The following is an 18,023-nucleotide window of genomic DNA, read 5'->3' on the forward strand; positions in this document are numbered from 1 at the left end:
ATTGTACTCACAATCGGAATCGATTAGCCTCTTGAGTTTGAAAGCCGGTTTCTACCAATCCGATCCATGGGGATACCAAATCGCTTTTTTGGATGGTCCACTACTTTCCTGAAACAAACCAAGGAGGACATTTGTTAGCGAAAGTCCAAATTATCAATCATGACTTTTGTTCTTTTATCTCATGCTTTCTTTGAGAGTTGGAATAAACATGATGGTTACCATTCACCAGCGCCTGCCACGTGCCAGACACTAACTCATATTTTCAACATCTGTAGAAGTGGATTAGGTATTACTACTTCCAGTTTACAGATGAGGAGCCTGAGGCTTAAAGAAGTTAACTTACCTAAATTCAAATAGACCACATGAAAAGCCAGGTCTTGTCAGTATACTAATCTGCCAACTAAGTGCTTTAGTTAGGGAAAATCCCTTCCCTGCTTCAGATTTTGTTTTTCTGTTAATTGAGAAAGATTAGACTAAATCAGGGTTTTTTTTCCCCAACATCTGCTTCAGAAAGGGGGTCTTCCCAGGAAGGATGAGGAAGGATGATGTTGGGAGAGGAGAGAGTGCTGATGCTAAACTGAATGCAGAGTAAGTGTGTCTTCACTTAGACTTCAACCCAAGAAACTTTGTATGTGATGGTCTATGTCTGCTTGTACATTCTCTATGTTGAATATTGTTTGAAAGCAATTAAACAGCTTCGTTATTAAAATGAAGTTTAAAAATTCCACAGAGAGCTACCAGAGGCATAGTGTACCTTACAGCTTATATTTTCTATAAATTACCCCTTTAAAAATAAAAACTACTTTAGAAATATTTTTACTTGATTTGTTATTATCACCATCACTTAGTTCCATCAAACCAAAGTACTAACAGGACAGGTCCCGGAACTTCGAGTGTGCAACTTTCACTGGCATTGGAGTTAAGAGAGGTGTGTCTTCTTAATGAAGAAAGAGACAGACAGGAGAAGCTAAGAAGCCTTTGCAAGTAAGTTACTTATCTCAAAGCTAAAAGTAATTGGCTTATAGATATGCTAGGCTTTTTGTTGACTTATACGTGCAGAAAAGAGGACAACAAAGAGGGCATATGACAATATTAGACATGTACAGACTACAAATGCAAGCTCCCAGGTCAAGAAACAGAACATTACCAGCAACCATAACACTTTTGGAATGAGAAAGAATCTTAAAGGTTATTCTCCCACCAAATGCAAGGATTTCTACTTCCATTTTGTGACCAGTAAAGATACATACAGTTCATTCCTTGAAAATCTCAGTGGTGTGGGACTGACTCAGTACCTTACAAGACAACTTAATTTTCAGGAGCTTAAAGAGTTAAAAACCAATTTGTTTCAGAACATTTTCAATAGCTTCTTTAGTTCTTTTCTAATTACTTGCATTATATTGTTAATCTATACTACGTAATTTAAACACTAAAAATGAATGAAAATTACAAAGTCTTTGAGGTTTTTCCTATTGTCATTCAATTGATTTTCTTTTTTTAAAAATTTAATCCTTCGCAGAATGATTGTTTTCTTATTATAATTTACAGTGTACTTACTATGCATAAGGTTCTTTTTGTGTCTGCCTTGGGAGAGATGAATCAGAAATAGTCTTTGACTTCAAAAACCTGTAACTGACTACTCTCAGACTGATAATGATTTCATGCAAATACTAGAGGAAAAATCTTTCATTTTTACTGATGTCAAGTTTTTACCTTAGCTACCAGGTCTTATTAGTATTTCTGATATTACTATTAAGTAAATAATGTATTAAATGGCTCTGAAACATATGGACAACAATGGAAACATGAGAGCCTTTATTGCTGTAACTTGCACATAAAAATCTATAAACATTAATTCTAATTAAAATAACTTGAAGACAATCAATGTTTACTTAGTGCCTTCTCTATGCCAGGCACTGTGCTTAGTAATGTATATACAAGAATGATAAAAGAGACATGGAACCTGACATGGTGCTTATTCTCAAGTGATATTATAAGAATAGGGCCATGTTATGTTTCTATTCAACTTTCTTTTCTGTTGATTCACAGCCATCTTCCTTTCTAGATTGGCTCTTGGTTTTGTTATCTACATTGACTATATGTGTGATCTTTATAAGACTTTGTCTCCTAGACAACAATTTGATCAGTTACTTAGGTGGGAAAAATCTAGGAAAAAAAATATTTAATGCTTATCCTTACCCTATCCACACCCCTGCCTCCCTTCTTCAGATTTCTGGAATACGTACCCTTGTAGTGGTGTCTATTGTTTGTACTTCTAGATTTCTTGATAACAAATTGACTACATATTTTTCAACTTAATAACCAATTGGGAAACGTACTATTTATAAACATCCTATTGTTAAAATTAGCATAAAATTCATGGTCATAAGAAACTATACATATCAGTCATGGTTTGATGTAATTATAAATAATAGCTATTGAAAGAAAAAAAATTGTCTCCTTTACATTTTTATTTATCTTTATAATATTACATAAGTAAATTTATAGATTCTAACTTTAAATGGTTCTTTTCCTTGTGGAAGTCAGAATAATGACTTTCCAGAGATGTCTACTTCATAATCCCCAGAGTCCAAAAGTATGTCACTTTACATAGCAAAAACAATTTTGCAGATAGAAATAAGATTAAGGACCTGGAACTGGAAAGATTATACTGGATTATTTGGGTGGGCCAAATCTAGTCCTTGGAGTCCGCAAAAGTAGATGCTGCCTGAAGAGAGTTGGACGAGAACAGCAATCTGAGGATTTCACCACCATCACTGGCTTTGAAGGTAGAGGAAAGGGTCACGAATCAAGGAATGCTGTGGCCTCTAGAAGTTCTAGATGCAAATGGGACCTCAATCATGCAATTGTAAGGTACCAAATTCTGCTAACAACTTGAATGAGAGGAAGTAAGAAGCCAACCCCTTTCGGGTATTTAAAGAACTTGTGAGAAGGGGAAGGAAATAGCAGCTGGGAAAAGGAGTCATATGACATGCGTACTGATCTCTCAAAGCTTCTTTAAGAATAAATTTTGTCATGAAAAAATAATCCTTTTACTTCTTTTAAAGAGCAGTATGATTAAAACAGAAAATTCATTGGTTTCTACTACCAATTCATTTTTTCAAAGATGAAGGTAAAATAAATGAAAATAGCATTTTTCTTTCTTGCTTTACTACAGTTGATCTTTCCCTGCTCAGGCCAATGAGAGGCAGCCGTAGTATAGTGTAAAGCAAACTCCCCTCCCTCCCTCCCTCCCTGCCCTACTTCCTTCCTTCCCTCCTTCCTCATTTTCTCCTTTCCTTCTTTCCCCCAGATTTGATCCAAAAAGTATTAGGAACCAGGAGATGGAGGACTTGGGTTTTTCTTTACTCTTTTATTTGCTTATAGTGCAGCCCTCTGAAAGTCTGTTGTTATAACTACTCTTCCCCTTTTGATAGAATTCAGAGGATATTTGCTGTGCCTATCTTTTGGAGCTGTTTATTTATTTAATATACTTATTTGTTAATTAATATTTGATTGTTTTGTGATAACCATATGTATTCATTCTCTGCACTGGGGATACAGTGCTGAATAAGACATATATTACCTCTCAGAGTTCACATTTTACATTGAAAAGAGCTAATGAGGTAGCACACGTGAAAACATTTTACACATTTTAACTGATACTATTGTTTCCTACCAGTCTAGTCCAATGGTTTTCAAACTATTTGTAGCTTACTATTAATTTTTCCACAAATAAAAGCTTTATGAAAGAGAGCAATATCTCAAAAGTTAAGTGAAGAATTGTCCTAGTAAAAAAGTACTCCCATCTCTCCATATATAGTGGCTCCTCGAAGAACTTCCAGAAACACTATAGGTTGCTCAGAGTAGACTTTGAATGAAAACTACTGGTCAAGTTGATAGAGACTTAGATTATGCATGTTATTCTTGCAATAAATCCATAATTACTTTCATTCATTTTATAAAAATTGGAACTGGTTGCAAATGCTCACAGGTATTTAGAAATCAAATAAGAAAAATAAAACAAATACAAATAAAATGCATTTGGTGTTTTAAATTTTTAGCACTAATACAAAATGAAAACAATTATTTTCATAAAGCACATAAAAAACATAATAGTTTAGTAAGTTAAATAATTTCTGTACAATCTATATCCATTTAGAAGTAAAATAGCAAGCTAGTAGCTATTTTAACATTTTTTCTGATATGAATGTATATATTAGTACTATATAACACATGCACTGAGAATGTAGTGTGTAAGAAATAAACATTAGGTAGAGAAATATTCTTAAGACCAAAAGGCAAAGCAGTACTTTCTGACTATCTAGTCCCTCTTGTGACAAAATAATGGTATGACATGGCTTGAATCATGCATTTAAAATAATCCACCTTTATCATTCTAAAATATTGTGTAAGTAAAGACATAGAATGTCTATCAAACTAAGTAAATAGAATGATTGGATTGTGCATTTTGAGCACAACTTTAATCTTTACACTAAAATATAGACTTTTTGTGTGAAATAGGATTCTCTTTAATATTTATGTTTTTGGATAAGTCCACTTCTAAAGGTATTTTATATTCTAAAAAAGCAGTTAGAAAAATTGTATTTAAACTTTTTATTGAGAATCACTTTATACACATGAAAAGTCTATAAATTTATCTATCCTCAATGTAAAGAAAACAGAAATGAGCATCCCTATTCCCAGAGCCAGCATAAGAAATAGAGTCTCACCAGCACTCTAGGCATCCCACTGTTCCCCCTCCAAAACTGCATCCCTCTCAAGGCTCAGTCCCAGAGGTCATCTGTAGACTAAATTTTGGTCTACTTGTCCCCTCTATGTTTCTTATTATCTTATGATCTATGTACATATTCCTTAAAAATCTGTTGTTTAAACACTTCTAGAATTTTGCTTAAAAGGAATTATGTACTGGAGATTTAATATATACCTTGATGACTATAGTTAATAATAATATAAATATTAACATTCTTATTAATATGATTTATCATATTAATAACGTATACTTGAACTGCACTAAGAGAGCAGATCTCAATTGCTTTTACCACAATAAAAGGTAATTGTGAGGTGATGGATATATGATTTTGGTAATCATTTCATAATATTTATATATATTAAAACTTCATGTTGTATATACTTCATATGTACAATTTTTATTTGTCAATAAAGTTGGAAAAAATAAAAGAAATCATATGTGAATTTTTCTCTAATTCTTTCAGCAAATATTATGTGTTTTGAGATTTGTTCATGTTGACATATGGAGCTGTAGTTCCCTTTTTCGTGGCTGTGTAATATTTCGTTGCATGAATATACAAAAGTTTGTTTATCCATTCTACTGTGGATGGAAATTTGAGGTATTTCCTTTTTGTTGTTGTTATTCACTATTCAGCTGAAAATTTTCTTATGCATGCCTTTCGTACTCATTTAATGTCTCTACAGTATATTTTCAAAAGTAGGACTGCAAGCTATGCCTATACCTAATTTCATTCAGACTGTTTTCAAACTGTTTTCCAAAGTTGTACAAATTTATATACCTAAGAGCAATGTATGACAGTTCCTATTATTTCAAATCTATGCCAACCCTGGTATTGTGGGACTTTTAATTTTGCCAGACTAATACATAGTAATCATATTTCATTGTGGTTTTAATTTATTTTCCCTAAATACTACAGCAGTTGCTCACCTTTTCATTTGTTTATTGTCCACTTGGATTTCTTATTTTGGAAGTGCCTGTTTAAATCTGTTGCCAATTTTTCTCTTGGTTAGTTTTTCTTTTAAATATTGATTGGTAGGAGGGCTTTGAATATTCTGAACTTTTGTCAGTTTTATATATATATATTCAAATAACTTTTTCCATCTTTCTTTATTGTGTTTTTTATGAAAGTCTTTGATGTTTTTTTAGAATTTATTGATATTTTTGCCTCTCATTTGATAAATTATGTCTACCCAAATATTATGAAGATATTCTCCTATGAAACCTTAAAGTATTTTTTGTAGTTTTGCCAATCATATTTAAGTTTTTCATACTTGGAAATTGATATTTATTTTGGGGTAAGAAAGATCACGTTTCTTTTTTAAAAAAATCATATTTAATTATTTATAAATTTTAGATTCAGCTAGTCAAGGATGGAAAATCCTATCACAGATTTTTTCTAATATATATATTACTTTTAATTATTATAGATACATAATAGCTGTATATCTTTATAAGGTACATGTGATATTTTGATACAGGCATACAATGTGAATTAATTAAATGAGGGGAATTGGGGTATACATCACTTCAGGTATTTAGCATTTCTTTGTATTAGGAATATCCCAATTCCACTCTTCTAGTTATTTTAAAGTATGCTCTAACTTATTGTTGAATTATGGTCACTTTGTTGTGCTATCAAATATTGTTCATTTTGTCTGCCTATCTAACTATATTTTTGTACCATTCCCGCTTTATCTCCCTCTCTCTGCTACCCTTGACAGCCTCTGGTAACCATCATTCTATTCTTTGTTTCTATGAGATCAATTGTTTTTAATATTTAGCTCCCACATATGAGTTGAGAACATGTGAGATTTTCATTTCTGTGCTTGGCTTATTTTCACTTAACATATAATGTTCTCCAGTTCCATCCATGTTGTTGCAAATGGCAGTATTTCATTCTTTTTTGCAACTATATAATATTCCATTGTGTATATGTACTACAATTTTTTATCTATTTTTCCATTGATGGACACTTAGGTTGATTCCATATCTTGGCTATTGTGAATAGTGCTGCAATAAACATTGGAGTGCAGGTCTAGTGTTGATGAAATCCCTCAGCTTTTGTTTGTCTGGAAAAGTCTTTATTTTTCCTTCATATTTGAAGGATCTTTTTGCAGGATATAATATTCTAGGGTTGCGGTGTTTTTCCTTCAGCATTTTGTGTATGTCATGCCACTCTCTGTTGGGTTGTAAAGGTTTCCACTGAGAAGTCTGCTGCCAGGCATATTAGAGCTCCTTTATATGTTATTTTTTTCTTTTTTCTTCCTTCCTTTAGAACCTTTTCTTTATTCATGACCTTTGGAGCTTGAGTATTAAATACCTTGAGGTAGTGTTGTTTGGGTTAAATCTGCTTGGTGTTCTTGACCTTGTACCTGAATATTGACAGCTTTCTCTAGGTTTAGAAAGGTCTCTGTTATTATTTCTTTTAATAAACTTTCTATCCCAATCTCTCTCCTTATCTCCTCTTTAAGGCCAATAATTTGTAGATTTGCTTTTTTGAGGCTATTTTCTAGATCTTATAGGTATGCTTCATTCTTATTTTTTCTTGTTTCTCTTCTGACTATATATTCTCAAATAGCCTATCTTTGAGGTCACTAATTCTTTCTTTTGCTTGGTCAATTCTACTGCTGAGAGATTCTGATGTATTTCTCAGTTTGTCAATTGAATTCTTAAGCTCTAGAATTTCTGCTTTTTTTTTTATTATTTCAAACTCTTTGTTAAATTTTTCTAATAGGCTTCTGAATTCCTTCTTTGTGCTGTCTTGAAGTTCATTGAGCTTCTTAAGGACAGCTATTTTGAATTATTTGTCTGAAAAGTCACCTATCTCCATCACTCCAGGATTGGTCACTGGTTACCTTATTTAGTTCATTTTGTGAGGTCATGTCTTCCTGGATGTTCTTGATGTTTGTGGATGTTTGTCGATGTCTGAGCATTGAAGAGTTAGGTATTTAGTTTAATATTCACAGTCTGGGCTTGTTTGAACTTGTCCTTCTTGAGAAGGATTTCCAGATATTCAAAGAGAATTGAGTGTTGTGGTCTAAGTCTTTGGTCACTGCAGCCATATCAGCACTAGGGTTTCCCCAAGCCAGTAATACTGTGACTCTTGCAGACTTCTTGCATACTATTTTGGTGGACTTGGGTAAGATACGGGAGAATTTCCTGGATCACCAGACAAAGTCTCTCATTCTCTTCCCTCACTATTTGTGGTGGGCTGCTGGAGTTGGAGGAGGAGTGACATGGGTACTCCCTCATGGCCACCAGTGCCAGGTCATACCTGAAGCCAGCCCAGTTTCACCCAAACCCCATGGTGACTTTTGCCTGGCTACCTCTGATATTTATTCAAAACCCAGGGGCTCTTTAGTCAGCAGGTAGTGAATCCTGCCAGGATTGGTCCTTCTCTTCAAAGGCAGCATGTTTCCTTCTGGCACAGGGTGTCCAGAAATGGCATCCAGGAACTAAGCCATGGACTCAGGGGACTCAGAAGTCAGCTTGGTACTTTACTTTACTGTGGCTGAGCTAATACCAAGTTGTAAAATAGAATCCACTGAGCTCTTCTCCCTTTTTTCCCCAGGTGGAAGAAAACTCTCCCTAAGCCATGCCGTTTATAGTTGGGGGAGGGGTGACACAAGCACTGGCTTGGCCACAGCTGCTGGTGTCTAATGGGGTCATGTGTACCCCAAGTCCACCGGCTCCAAACCAGTATAGCCCCAGGAATTGTCCAAGGACTGCAGCCTTTGTGACCTGACTGTCTTACGAATTTTATCCAGGCCCCATTGCTACTTTTTGTCAGCTGATGGCTAGCTGGAAGTCAGGTTTCAGGTTTGAGGATTTCTCTCTGGCCAGTCTGCTCGAAATGCTCCCTCTGTGGGCACCAGCAGAATTCTGCCCTGTGCTGTGTTGCCCTGTGCCAAGGTGGCCCTGAGTTTCAATGCAAAGCCCCACAATCACTTCACTCTCTCTCCTCCGGGCACACAGATTCTCTCTCCATGTGACATGCTATCATGGCACTGCTGAGGGGTGGGGGAGGGGTGGCGTAGGCAATGCAAGACTGTCTTTTCTGTCCTCTTCAGTGCCTCTTTCCTTGATACAATGTTGAAACCAGGTAGTATGATTGCTCACCTGAATTTTGGTTTTTTGGAAGGTGCTTGCTTATGTGGATAGTTGTTGAATTAAGTGTTCACATGGAGGGATGATTGCTGGAGGTTTCTATTTAGCCACCTTGCTCTGCCTCCGTCCCTATTGCAGTTTGGACTGGAATCATATTAATCTAAGGTATAAGTCACTTACAAGAGAATTGAAATCTTTATAATACTGAGTCTTACTATCAAAAATCATTTATTTATGTTGTTGTTAATGTCTTCAAATAAAATTTTTATAATTTTCTCCATAAAGATGTTTTATAGTTTGTTGGATTTATTATTGTTGTAAGTGGTATCACTTAAGAATATGTGTTGTAGTTGATTTTTAGAGTGTCCCATACTTGATCAAAAAAAGTTTCTTTCTGCTATTAATTTACCGGTGATTTCAATCATGAAGAGATGTTTAACTTTATTGAATGCTATTCATGCATCTATAGGGATAATATGATTTATGTCTTCAACTTGTTAATTCCACTAATTGATTTTCTAAAGTAAATCAACTTTATATGGTATTGTCATGATAAACCCAACATGATAATGCTGTATCATCTTTTTAATACATTACTGGATTTATTTTGATAATTTTGTAGGAATTTTGCATCTATAGTGATTTATGAGGTTGTCCTATAATTTTCTTTTCTTCTTATCTCCACGTATAGTTTTGATAGTCAGATTAAGTTATTCTTATTAACAAGTTGAGAACTGCACCTTCTTTTTTGGCTATCCTTTTCTTATTTATTTAAACACATCATGGTTTGAGAACACATTCGGTATGGTAAGCACGCCTTTAAAATTTGGAAGGCTTATTTTGTGGGTGAGCACTCCATTAATTTCATGTGTAAATGTTGTTTCATTATACTTAATAGGCATTTAATGTGTACCTTAAAACTTTTTTTCCCAAAGTTGTTAGAATACAATAACTTTTACTGATCTGGTTTATGGTTTTGAGTTCTAAAGAAAGAAACTTGGAATTAGAGTGCAGAGAATGTTCCTTAAAAATGATAGTAAGATTTGCTGCTACATCTTAAAGGGGCAATAAAATGCAAGGCCCCATCAGGAAGTCACGTAGCTCCACCAATGCTGAGTACTACCCAAAAATGAGAACTACCCAAAAATGAGTACTACCCAAAAAGGGCGGGTATAGTAAGTAATAGCTAACAAAGGATGTTCTTTTAAATAGTGTGGTAATTTAGATTAGTAAAACAGGGAAATAAATTGTTGTAGTATAAAGCTTATATTGTATGAGTGCAGTAACCAGACTCCAGGATGGCCCCCAATAATCCTACTATCATGTAATCTCCTTCCACATTGAATATGGCTGATTTCTGTAACCAATAAGATATTGTGGAAATGACACTATTTGACATACTGAAAGCTATTGCAGCTTCTGCATTGTTTTGTTGGATTACTCACTCTGGGAGAAGCCAGCTGCCATTTCCTAAGTATCCTCTAACAGTCCTGTAGAGAGGTTTACATGGCAAAGAACTAAGGCCTCCTGCCAACAGCCAGTGAGGAACTGAGACTTCCTGACTTCAGCCAAACGAGTGGGCCATTTTGGAAGTTCATACTCCAGCCTCGGTATAACCTTCAGATGACTGAAGCTCTGGCCAACGTCTTCACTGTAACCTTGGAAGAGATCTTGAGTGGGAAGAACCCAATCAAGCTTTTTCTGGGTTTCTGATGCACTGAAACTGTGTGAGAACAAAAATGTTTATTGTTGTCTTAAGCTGCTCAGTTTTAGTCATTTGTTACATAGCAATAGATATCTATTACCATGAGATTCAAAGTGCTCTGAGATTCCACGAGAGAAGAGATCACACCAATGTGGGAGTTCCAGGAAAAACTTAGGAAACATAGGAAAAATTAAGGGAGCATATGAAAATGATAAAACAATGGTTATCCCCGAATCTTGCAATCTTGGTTACTGCAATTTAAAATTAAGGTACAAAATTAAGAAATGGCTATTGCAGGACAGATACATCACTATACAAGTTTGGAAGGACTGATGTGTGAGGACAGATCAAAATGAAGGACTCAGCAAGGCCCTGCAAAGGATGAGAAAGAAAATATTCAAAGTTCACAGAACCATGTATAAATTTAAAACAATCAGACTTTAAAATTCAAATTCCAGAATGTTAGGATGAAGGACCACATTAAATCTGAGTGATGATGTGGTTTTAAGGGATCAAAATATAATGCTTTCTTTTCCCCCAAGTTCACATTCAGAAACAATAGAGAAATGAGCTATGAGTGATCATGCATAGTACTCAAAATGCTATTTTTATTACTGATCACGTTGAATCTAGAATATGGCTTTACATCTGCATTTCAAAGGGCTTCCTGTAGTTTTCTCCCTGGATTAGACAGATTTACATAACTAGTCATTGTTATCCAATAAAAACAGGAAGGAAGGGGATGAGCTGAACATGCTGAACTACTCCTCCCAAACATACGCATCAGGTAAGTGGCTATTCCTCCTCTGGGAAGGAGTGAATAAAGGCTGGGGCAAAAGGCCAGTTTTTCCCTAACAGAAGTTCTTTCACATGGAGAGGAGAAAGAGGTGGTTTCCTCGTAATACATGGGATATATTTAAGATGATGAAAGAATGAGCTATTTTACTTGTCAGAAAGTATACTTTTGATTTTTGAAATTCTATTTGAAACTTGGTAATTCAATGTTAAACAGGTTCTGTTAAATTTATGATGATAGTGCTGACTAGGAATAATGTCAGTTTCTGACATATTATCTCAAGGAATGGGCCATAGGAACAGGCATTCAGAAAGAAACCCTGAGCACTAGAATAAAATAATAAGGTTTAAGTGACTGTAAAGTAACCAGGGCATGTTTAATTTGGAAACTGCTGCAGAGTTTTAGCATAAGGTAGGGGGGATATCCATTTGCCTGGCTCCTGAATCTTCTTGGGGATCTAATGAAACTTTTAAAACTTCTATCCAGCAAATGGATTTATACGAACATGTCTTGTAGAATTTTCTTTTTTGGGGGGTGAAGTGGGTACTGAACATCACAAAGCCTATGCATGGAATTAAGTAAAATCCCTTTTGAAAGGAAGTTTTGAGACTTCCTATATAAGTTAGAGTAGGGAGAAAAGGTAAAAGGACTGTCTCATTCTGTGGTCTTGAGCTGAGGTGAGTGAAAGGGGCAGCCTTGCAAAAGTAACAGGAAAAGACCTAATCCCACAATTTCCCCAGGATCAGTTAAAGTTCAATCCTATGAGTTCTCTCACTAATAGGTACCCTGAAGGAGTTTTGTTTTGCACAACTTCTAGAAAGAGCTGAAGGGATGGAAAAGAGATGTAAATCTCTCTCTTTCAAAATTATTTTTTAAGAATCTGCTCTTACAGAGAGTTCCTTAGTAAACAGCAGAAGAACAAGCTACAGCCTCAACCATAACTGGAGGACAGAGTCACATCTCCTGTGATAATCCCTTCTCCAAGGAAAGTCAGGAAACCAACTCTTAGACTGACATCTTGCAGTTTTTGTTATCTACCTGCTACCATTTTTGTTATCAGCTGACAAGCCATCACTATTTTTTTTCTCTTTGTCCCCCTTAAAATCAGTGAGCCGCTTGGTCTCTCACTGCTGGCACCCCCTTTCTCTTTCTTTGGCATGCCATGCCATCTCCCTGCTCTCTTCCCACTCCCCCACCCCCGCCCATTGTCTCTCTCTTCTAAGAAGGATAAAATAAACTTTTGTACTTTTATAACTTAATCTCTGCATCAGAAATCTTTCTCCACATGCACCGTGAGCACCTACTAGGCATTCCACCCCAGCAATGAGAAGAGGCATGCAATAAAGAGCAGTCATTGGCAACAATGGCCCCGTATCGTTATGCTCCAGTGCGTTTCCCATTGTGTGGCCCAGCTTTTTAACTAAGAGGAAGGAAGCATATAAAAAAGGGCACCACACTGAATCCTTTTTCTGTGTGTCTCACATCTGAAATGCACCCCGTTCTGAACTACCTCCTTTAAACTACCAAATAAGAGCTGGAAAGAAACAGCAAAAACCATGAGATGCCTAGGTTGGCCTAGGTCTGTGGCACTCCTTCACCATGAATTAGAAAGGGAAATAAAATGTTAGGATTTTTGTCTTAGGGCTGTCATCAGGAAGGCCAATCGTATCTGACAAATTGAACCTTGCACTGTTATTCTCAACTTTAGCCCAAAACTATGTCTAACTTAGGATAGAAACCCATATATCATTGGTATGGAGATTCTAAAAGTATTTATTTAATGCATATATTCTAAGTGAACCTCACTGTTCCTGGCCTTTGACAAGCATCTTATTCACACAGAGCTGTACTTTCTTTATAGGAAGTAGCTTCTTTAAGTGGAGAGTCATTGGACTTGGAGTTAACCTGTCATATAATTTATAGCTAGGTAATCTCAGGGAAATCATTTTATGTCTCTGAAAAATACTAATAAAATGGGGATCATAATACTGCCTTCTTAGGGTGTTATAGGGATTTAAAAAAAATGAATGTATCGGTATGTTAAAATGGAATTCTTTCTATCTCAGTTTTTTGGCTGTGGCCCAAAAAGGCTGAGGGATAACAAAAAGAGTAGGTGGCAAGTATTTCCTCTTGCATTTCAAAGTGAGGTGCTAGACTCGTATAATATTGGCAAAGAAGGTTGCTATGAACTGATTTTTTCCAGCTTTAATCCAATAAAAGGATTGATGTTGAATAGATCAGGAAGGAAGGATTTCTTGGGAGCAAGTTATTGAAGAACAGCAGCATTTTTCTTTTTCCTTTATATAGGGAAAGGGCTTCTAGAAAACCACTCACAGAGTATAAAACATGCCCATTGAAGCCTGGTAGATTTAATAGAATAGTGTCTATAAAATCTAAAGAGTGAGAAGCCATAAGAATTAACTTTATAGCAGAGTGAAGAGATGACTGCACAAGGAACAGCTTCACTTTCAGTAATCAGAGTCAAGGCTGTGGGTTTTCTGGGCAGAACATGTGGATAGAGTTGGCCTAGGTTAATTATAAAAGGGACTTTGCCCACAGAGCTTTCTGCCAGGGCTGGTGGGTCAAGCAAACTCAGCAGGCTGCTGGTGGTGGTGTCAATGGAGAAGATGAGAGAATAGGATGGGGGTGAGGGGCATAACTGATCTGAAGAAGAGAAGCATTGTGGTAGGCAAGCATGCCTACATTAATGTTCCCACTGGGGGTTATGTGCAGACCCCAAAATAGTTCCATGATAAGGAGTCAGTTTGTGGCATTCACCAGAGCCAAGGGGCACTAAAGGTAGGTCATGATAGTATCAGTCAAGTAAGACTTTGTTTTACTTCTTTGCATGCATCTCCATCCTCAATTCTGAAGGAGACAAAGGCAGCACACTGCCATAAGGTAGAGTGTGAAGATAAACTGGCTACCATCCCCTTCTCACTGCAGCTTTCCAGCATGAATGGGGCCCAAGATAGGGAAATGATATTCATGGTTTGGGCTAAGACATAAGAATGGTTATTTTAATTACCGATATATAGTTATTTTTCTAATAAATGTGACCAGAGAGATTCTTATTATTTAGTATTTCAGTGTGACCAGTGGAACCATTAGTACTACCATTGGGTTTATACAAGGGATGGTGAAAAACAACTCCCACCGAGTGGGTTTGAATGCATGTGGGTAGGGGGTAAAATTGTTTTTCTGATTATGTCCTATGGAGTTCTTCTCTTTCAGTTAAGTGGTTATAACAATAATGTTTTCTAACAAAGTGTTTCTTGACCTGAATCTATAGAATGTGCATAATTGTGCTGGATATCTTCTCTCTGCTCTCCAGTCTACTCTCTGCCTTTTCTCACCCTACTTTCAGCCCTAGGAGGCTGACCTTTTTCTACCCCACAAAAGTACCTGTGCCCTCCAGCTTTGATTTGGCTCAAACAATAGGCAGCTCCGGGAAGAGAGACTGGAGAGAGGTCAGGATAATTTTCTCCTGGCTCCTTCCTTGGAAAACCTCTTCCAGTGCGTCATGCTCCTGAACGGAAGTTACTGCTTTTCTCAAGGCATCTGGCTCTCCACACCTCTCTGATTTTCAGAAACCTCTCCCTTCATTATCTCTTCAGGCCAGCGCCCTGGGCTGTTGTGCCATCCATTATGATCCACCTATACACGGATTTTTGAAAACAGTCTTCCTTTGAATAAACCCTCCTTAAATTTTCCTATTTCAAAGTTGGTACCTGTTTCTTGTCAGAACCCTGACTGACACAATAGCATTCCTTCCTTGGCTTACCTCATAATATCAATGGGAAAATTAAAACAATAACTGTAGTGAAAATGTTAAGTAGTAATTAAATTCAAATATAGAGTATTATTACTGTTATTGTTTGTAGATATTTTTAGGATTGTGTGAAGGAGTGAGAGAAACTATTCTTTAGAAAAATTCCAGGCCAATCATCGATCTCTTCTAACATTAAAGGGTCATTCAGATAGTAGATACTCTTTTGCCAGAGATATAATCATACCTGCGTATAGAATATACTGGATATTACCATATTCACCTCTATATGGATTCCGTTCTGTATTCCTTCCACACTTGGTCTTAGCCAAAAGGCCAGGAAGCGATCCATTTTGTATTCCAATCAGCAACACATGGAGTGCCTTTTCTTCACAGGTTCCCTAAATATTTTGCTTTTTTAAAAATGCATTTTTTTGCCATTCTAATAGGTGAGAAATAGTGTATTAGTGAAGTTTTAATATATTTTTTCTTATAATGAGAACGGTTGGCATCTATTCACATTGTTAATAGCCATTTACACTTTTTCCCATTAATCGTCTATTGTTTTTACCCCATTCTCTATAGGTTTGTTCTTTTTCTTCTCTATTTTTCAGAGTTCTTTATATATTGAAGATATTAACCCTTTGTCTTTGATGTAAGTTGCAAAAATTTTTTTCCAATTTATTCTTTGTCTTTCTACTTTGCTTTGTGGTTATCTTTTGCCAAGGAAACTTTTTAAAAATACATAATAATTTTTTTCCTTATGTTTTTCTAAACTTTTCCAGATTTTGCACCAGAATTTAGAAGAGTTTATGTAGTCTCTCTATATACAAATCTTCACCAATGTTTTCTTCTATTATCATATGGGCTCATCTACTTTTTTTTTCACTTAAGTCTCTAATCCATTTAGACTTTATCATGATGTATAGTTTGAGAATTAACTAATTTTTTTCCATATCTCAACATCACTTATTCTAAATCTATCCTTCTACTCACTAACATGAGATGCTGCTTTTTATACATAACAAAGTTGCAAATATAATTGAGTCTATTTTTTGAATTTCTGTTCTGATCTATCTATCTGTCTGTTGATAGGCTATGCTATTATAAAGAAAAGACTATTTAAAAAGATCTGGATATTAGACCTCTGTCAGATGTATAGTTTGCAAACATTTTTTCCTATTCTGTAGGTTGTCTATTCACTCTGTTCATTATTTCCTTTGCTGTGTAGAAGCTTTTTAATTTAATTAAGTCCCATTTATTTATTTTTGTTGCAGCTGTATTTGCCTTTGGAGTCTTAGTCATAAATTCTTTGCATAGTATGCCTAGAAGAATTTTGCCTACATTTCCTTCTAGAATTTTTATGGTTTCATGCCTTACCTTTAAGTCTTTTATCAATCTTGACTTAATTTTTGTATATGGTAAGAGATAGGGGTTCTGTTTCATTCTTCTGCAACAGGTTTAATATCCAGAATCTATAAGGAACTCAAACAAATCACCAAAAAAACCCCCAAAACAAAACAAAACAAAAACCCAAACAACCCCATCAAAAAGTGAGCAAAAGACATGAACAAAAGTTTTTCAAAAGAAGATATAGACAAATGGCCAAATAAACATAAGAAAAAATGCTTAACATCACTAATCATCAGAGAAATGCAAATTAAAAACACAAGGAGATATCACCTTACTCCAGTTAGAATGGCTTTTATTAAAAAGTCCAAAAACAATAGATGCTGACATGGATGCAGAGAGAAAGGGACACTTACACACTGTGGTAGGACTGCAAATTAGTACAACCTCTATGGAAAGCAATATGCACATTCCTTAAAGAAACAAATGTAGACTTACAATTCAACCCAGCAATCCCACTGCTAGGTATCTACCCAAAGGAAAAGAGGTCACTTTATCAAAAAGACACCTACACTGGAATGTTTATTGCAGCACAATTCACAGTTCCAAAGATGTGGAATCAACTTATGTGCCATCAATTGACTTGCAGCAATCTGGATGGAACTGGAGACCATTATCCTAAGTGAAGTATCTCAGGAATGGAAAACCAAACACCCTATGGTCTCACTAATAACTGGAAACTAAACACATGGTCACAAAGCAATATAAAGGACATGAGAAATCAAGAAAGGAGGTGGGTGAGAGTGGGAGTGCAGGATAAAAACTGACCTATTGGGTACAATGAACACTATTCTTGTGATTGACACCCTAAAAGTCCTGATTTAAGCATTATTCAAGGTATATATGTAACAAAAACATTGTACCTCCTTAATTAATATTTGGAAATAAAAAAATAAAACATATTGGACTACATGTAAAAAGAAAAGATCTGGTAGGGCTCTTCTTTCTACTTTTTAAAGACTTTTCCTGGCTCTGCTAGCTTTCATTGTTTCAAATGAACCCCATAATCAGTTTGTTTATAATTTGGTATAAGGAGAGCTGACATCTTTGTGATTTTTGCATCTTTTGACTTAAGAACTTATTATGTGTCTCCATTTGTTCAGATCTACCTTTGATATTTTAGCATTATATTTATAGTTTAGCTCATATAGTCTTTGAATATTCTTTGTTAACTTTATGCCTAGATATTTTCCTGTCTTTATGCTTTTGCAAATGAGGTCTTCTATTATATATTTTATCTGATTTCTGTTCGTAGTTTTTCATTTATTTGTTACTTTCTGTGTTGTGCTTTACAAATTTATTGATTTTTAGCTTTTGTCATGTTGATTTCTACCTTCTGATTTTTTTTTTGCTTATCTTGGTTTACTCTGCTGCTCTTTCTTTTGGCACAGAGTTTGTATTATTTGTATTTTTTAAATTGAATATTTGCTTTCTTTGCCCATAATATTATGTTTTTGTTAAT

General features: G+C 35.5%; 1 protein-coding gene across 1 annotated transcript in view; it reads right to left on the minus strand.

Moving 5' to 3' along the window:
* Positions 1–23: 23 nt before the first annotated feature.
* The window catches only part of OSTN (osteocrin), a 24,162-nt gene continuing 6,162 nt past the window's right edge, over positions 24–18,023 (minus strand). Inside the window, exon 3 of the mRNA XM_012640904.1 lies at positions 24–108. Within this exon, the coding sequence (XP_012496358.1) occupies positions 24–108 (85 nt within the window). The remainder of the gene's footprint in view (positions 109–18,023) is intronic.

The sequence above is a fragment of the Propithecus coquereli genome, unplaced genomic scaffold, assembly GCF_000956105.1.
Source record: "Propithecus coquereli isolate 6110/MARCELLA unplaced genomic scaffold, Pcoq_1.0 Scaffold10, whole genome shotgun sequence".
Taxonomy (NCBI): Eukaryota; Metazoa; Chordata; class Mammalia; order Primates; family Indriidae; genus Propithecus; species Propithecus coquereli.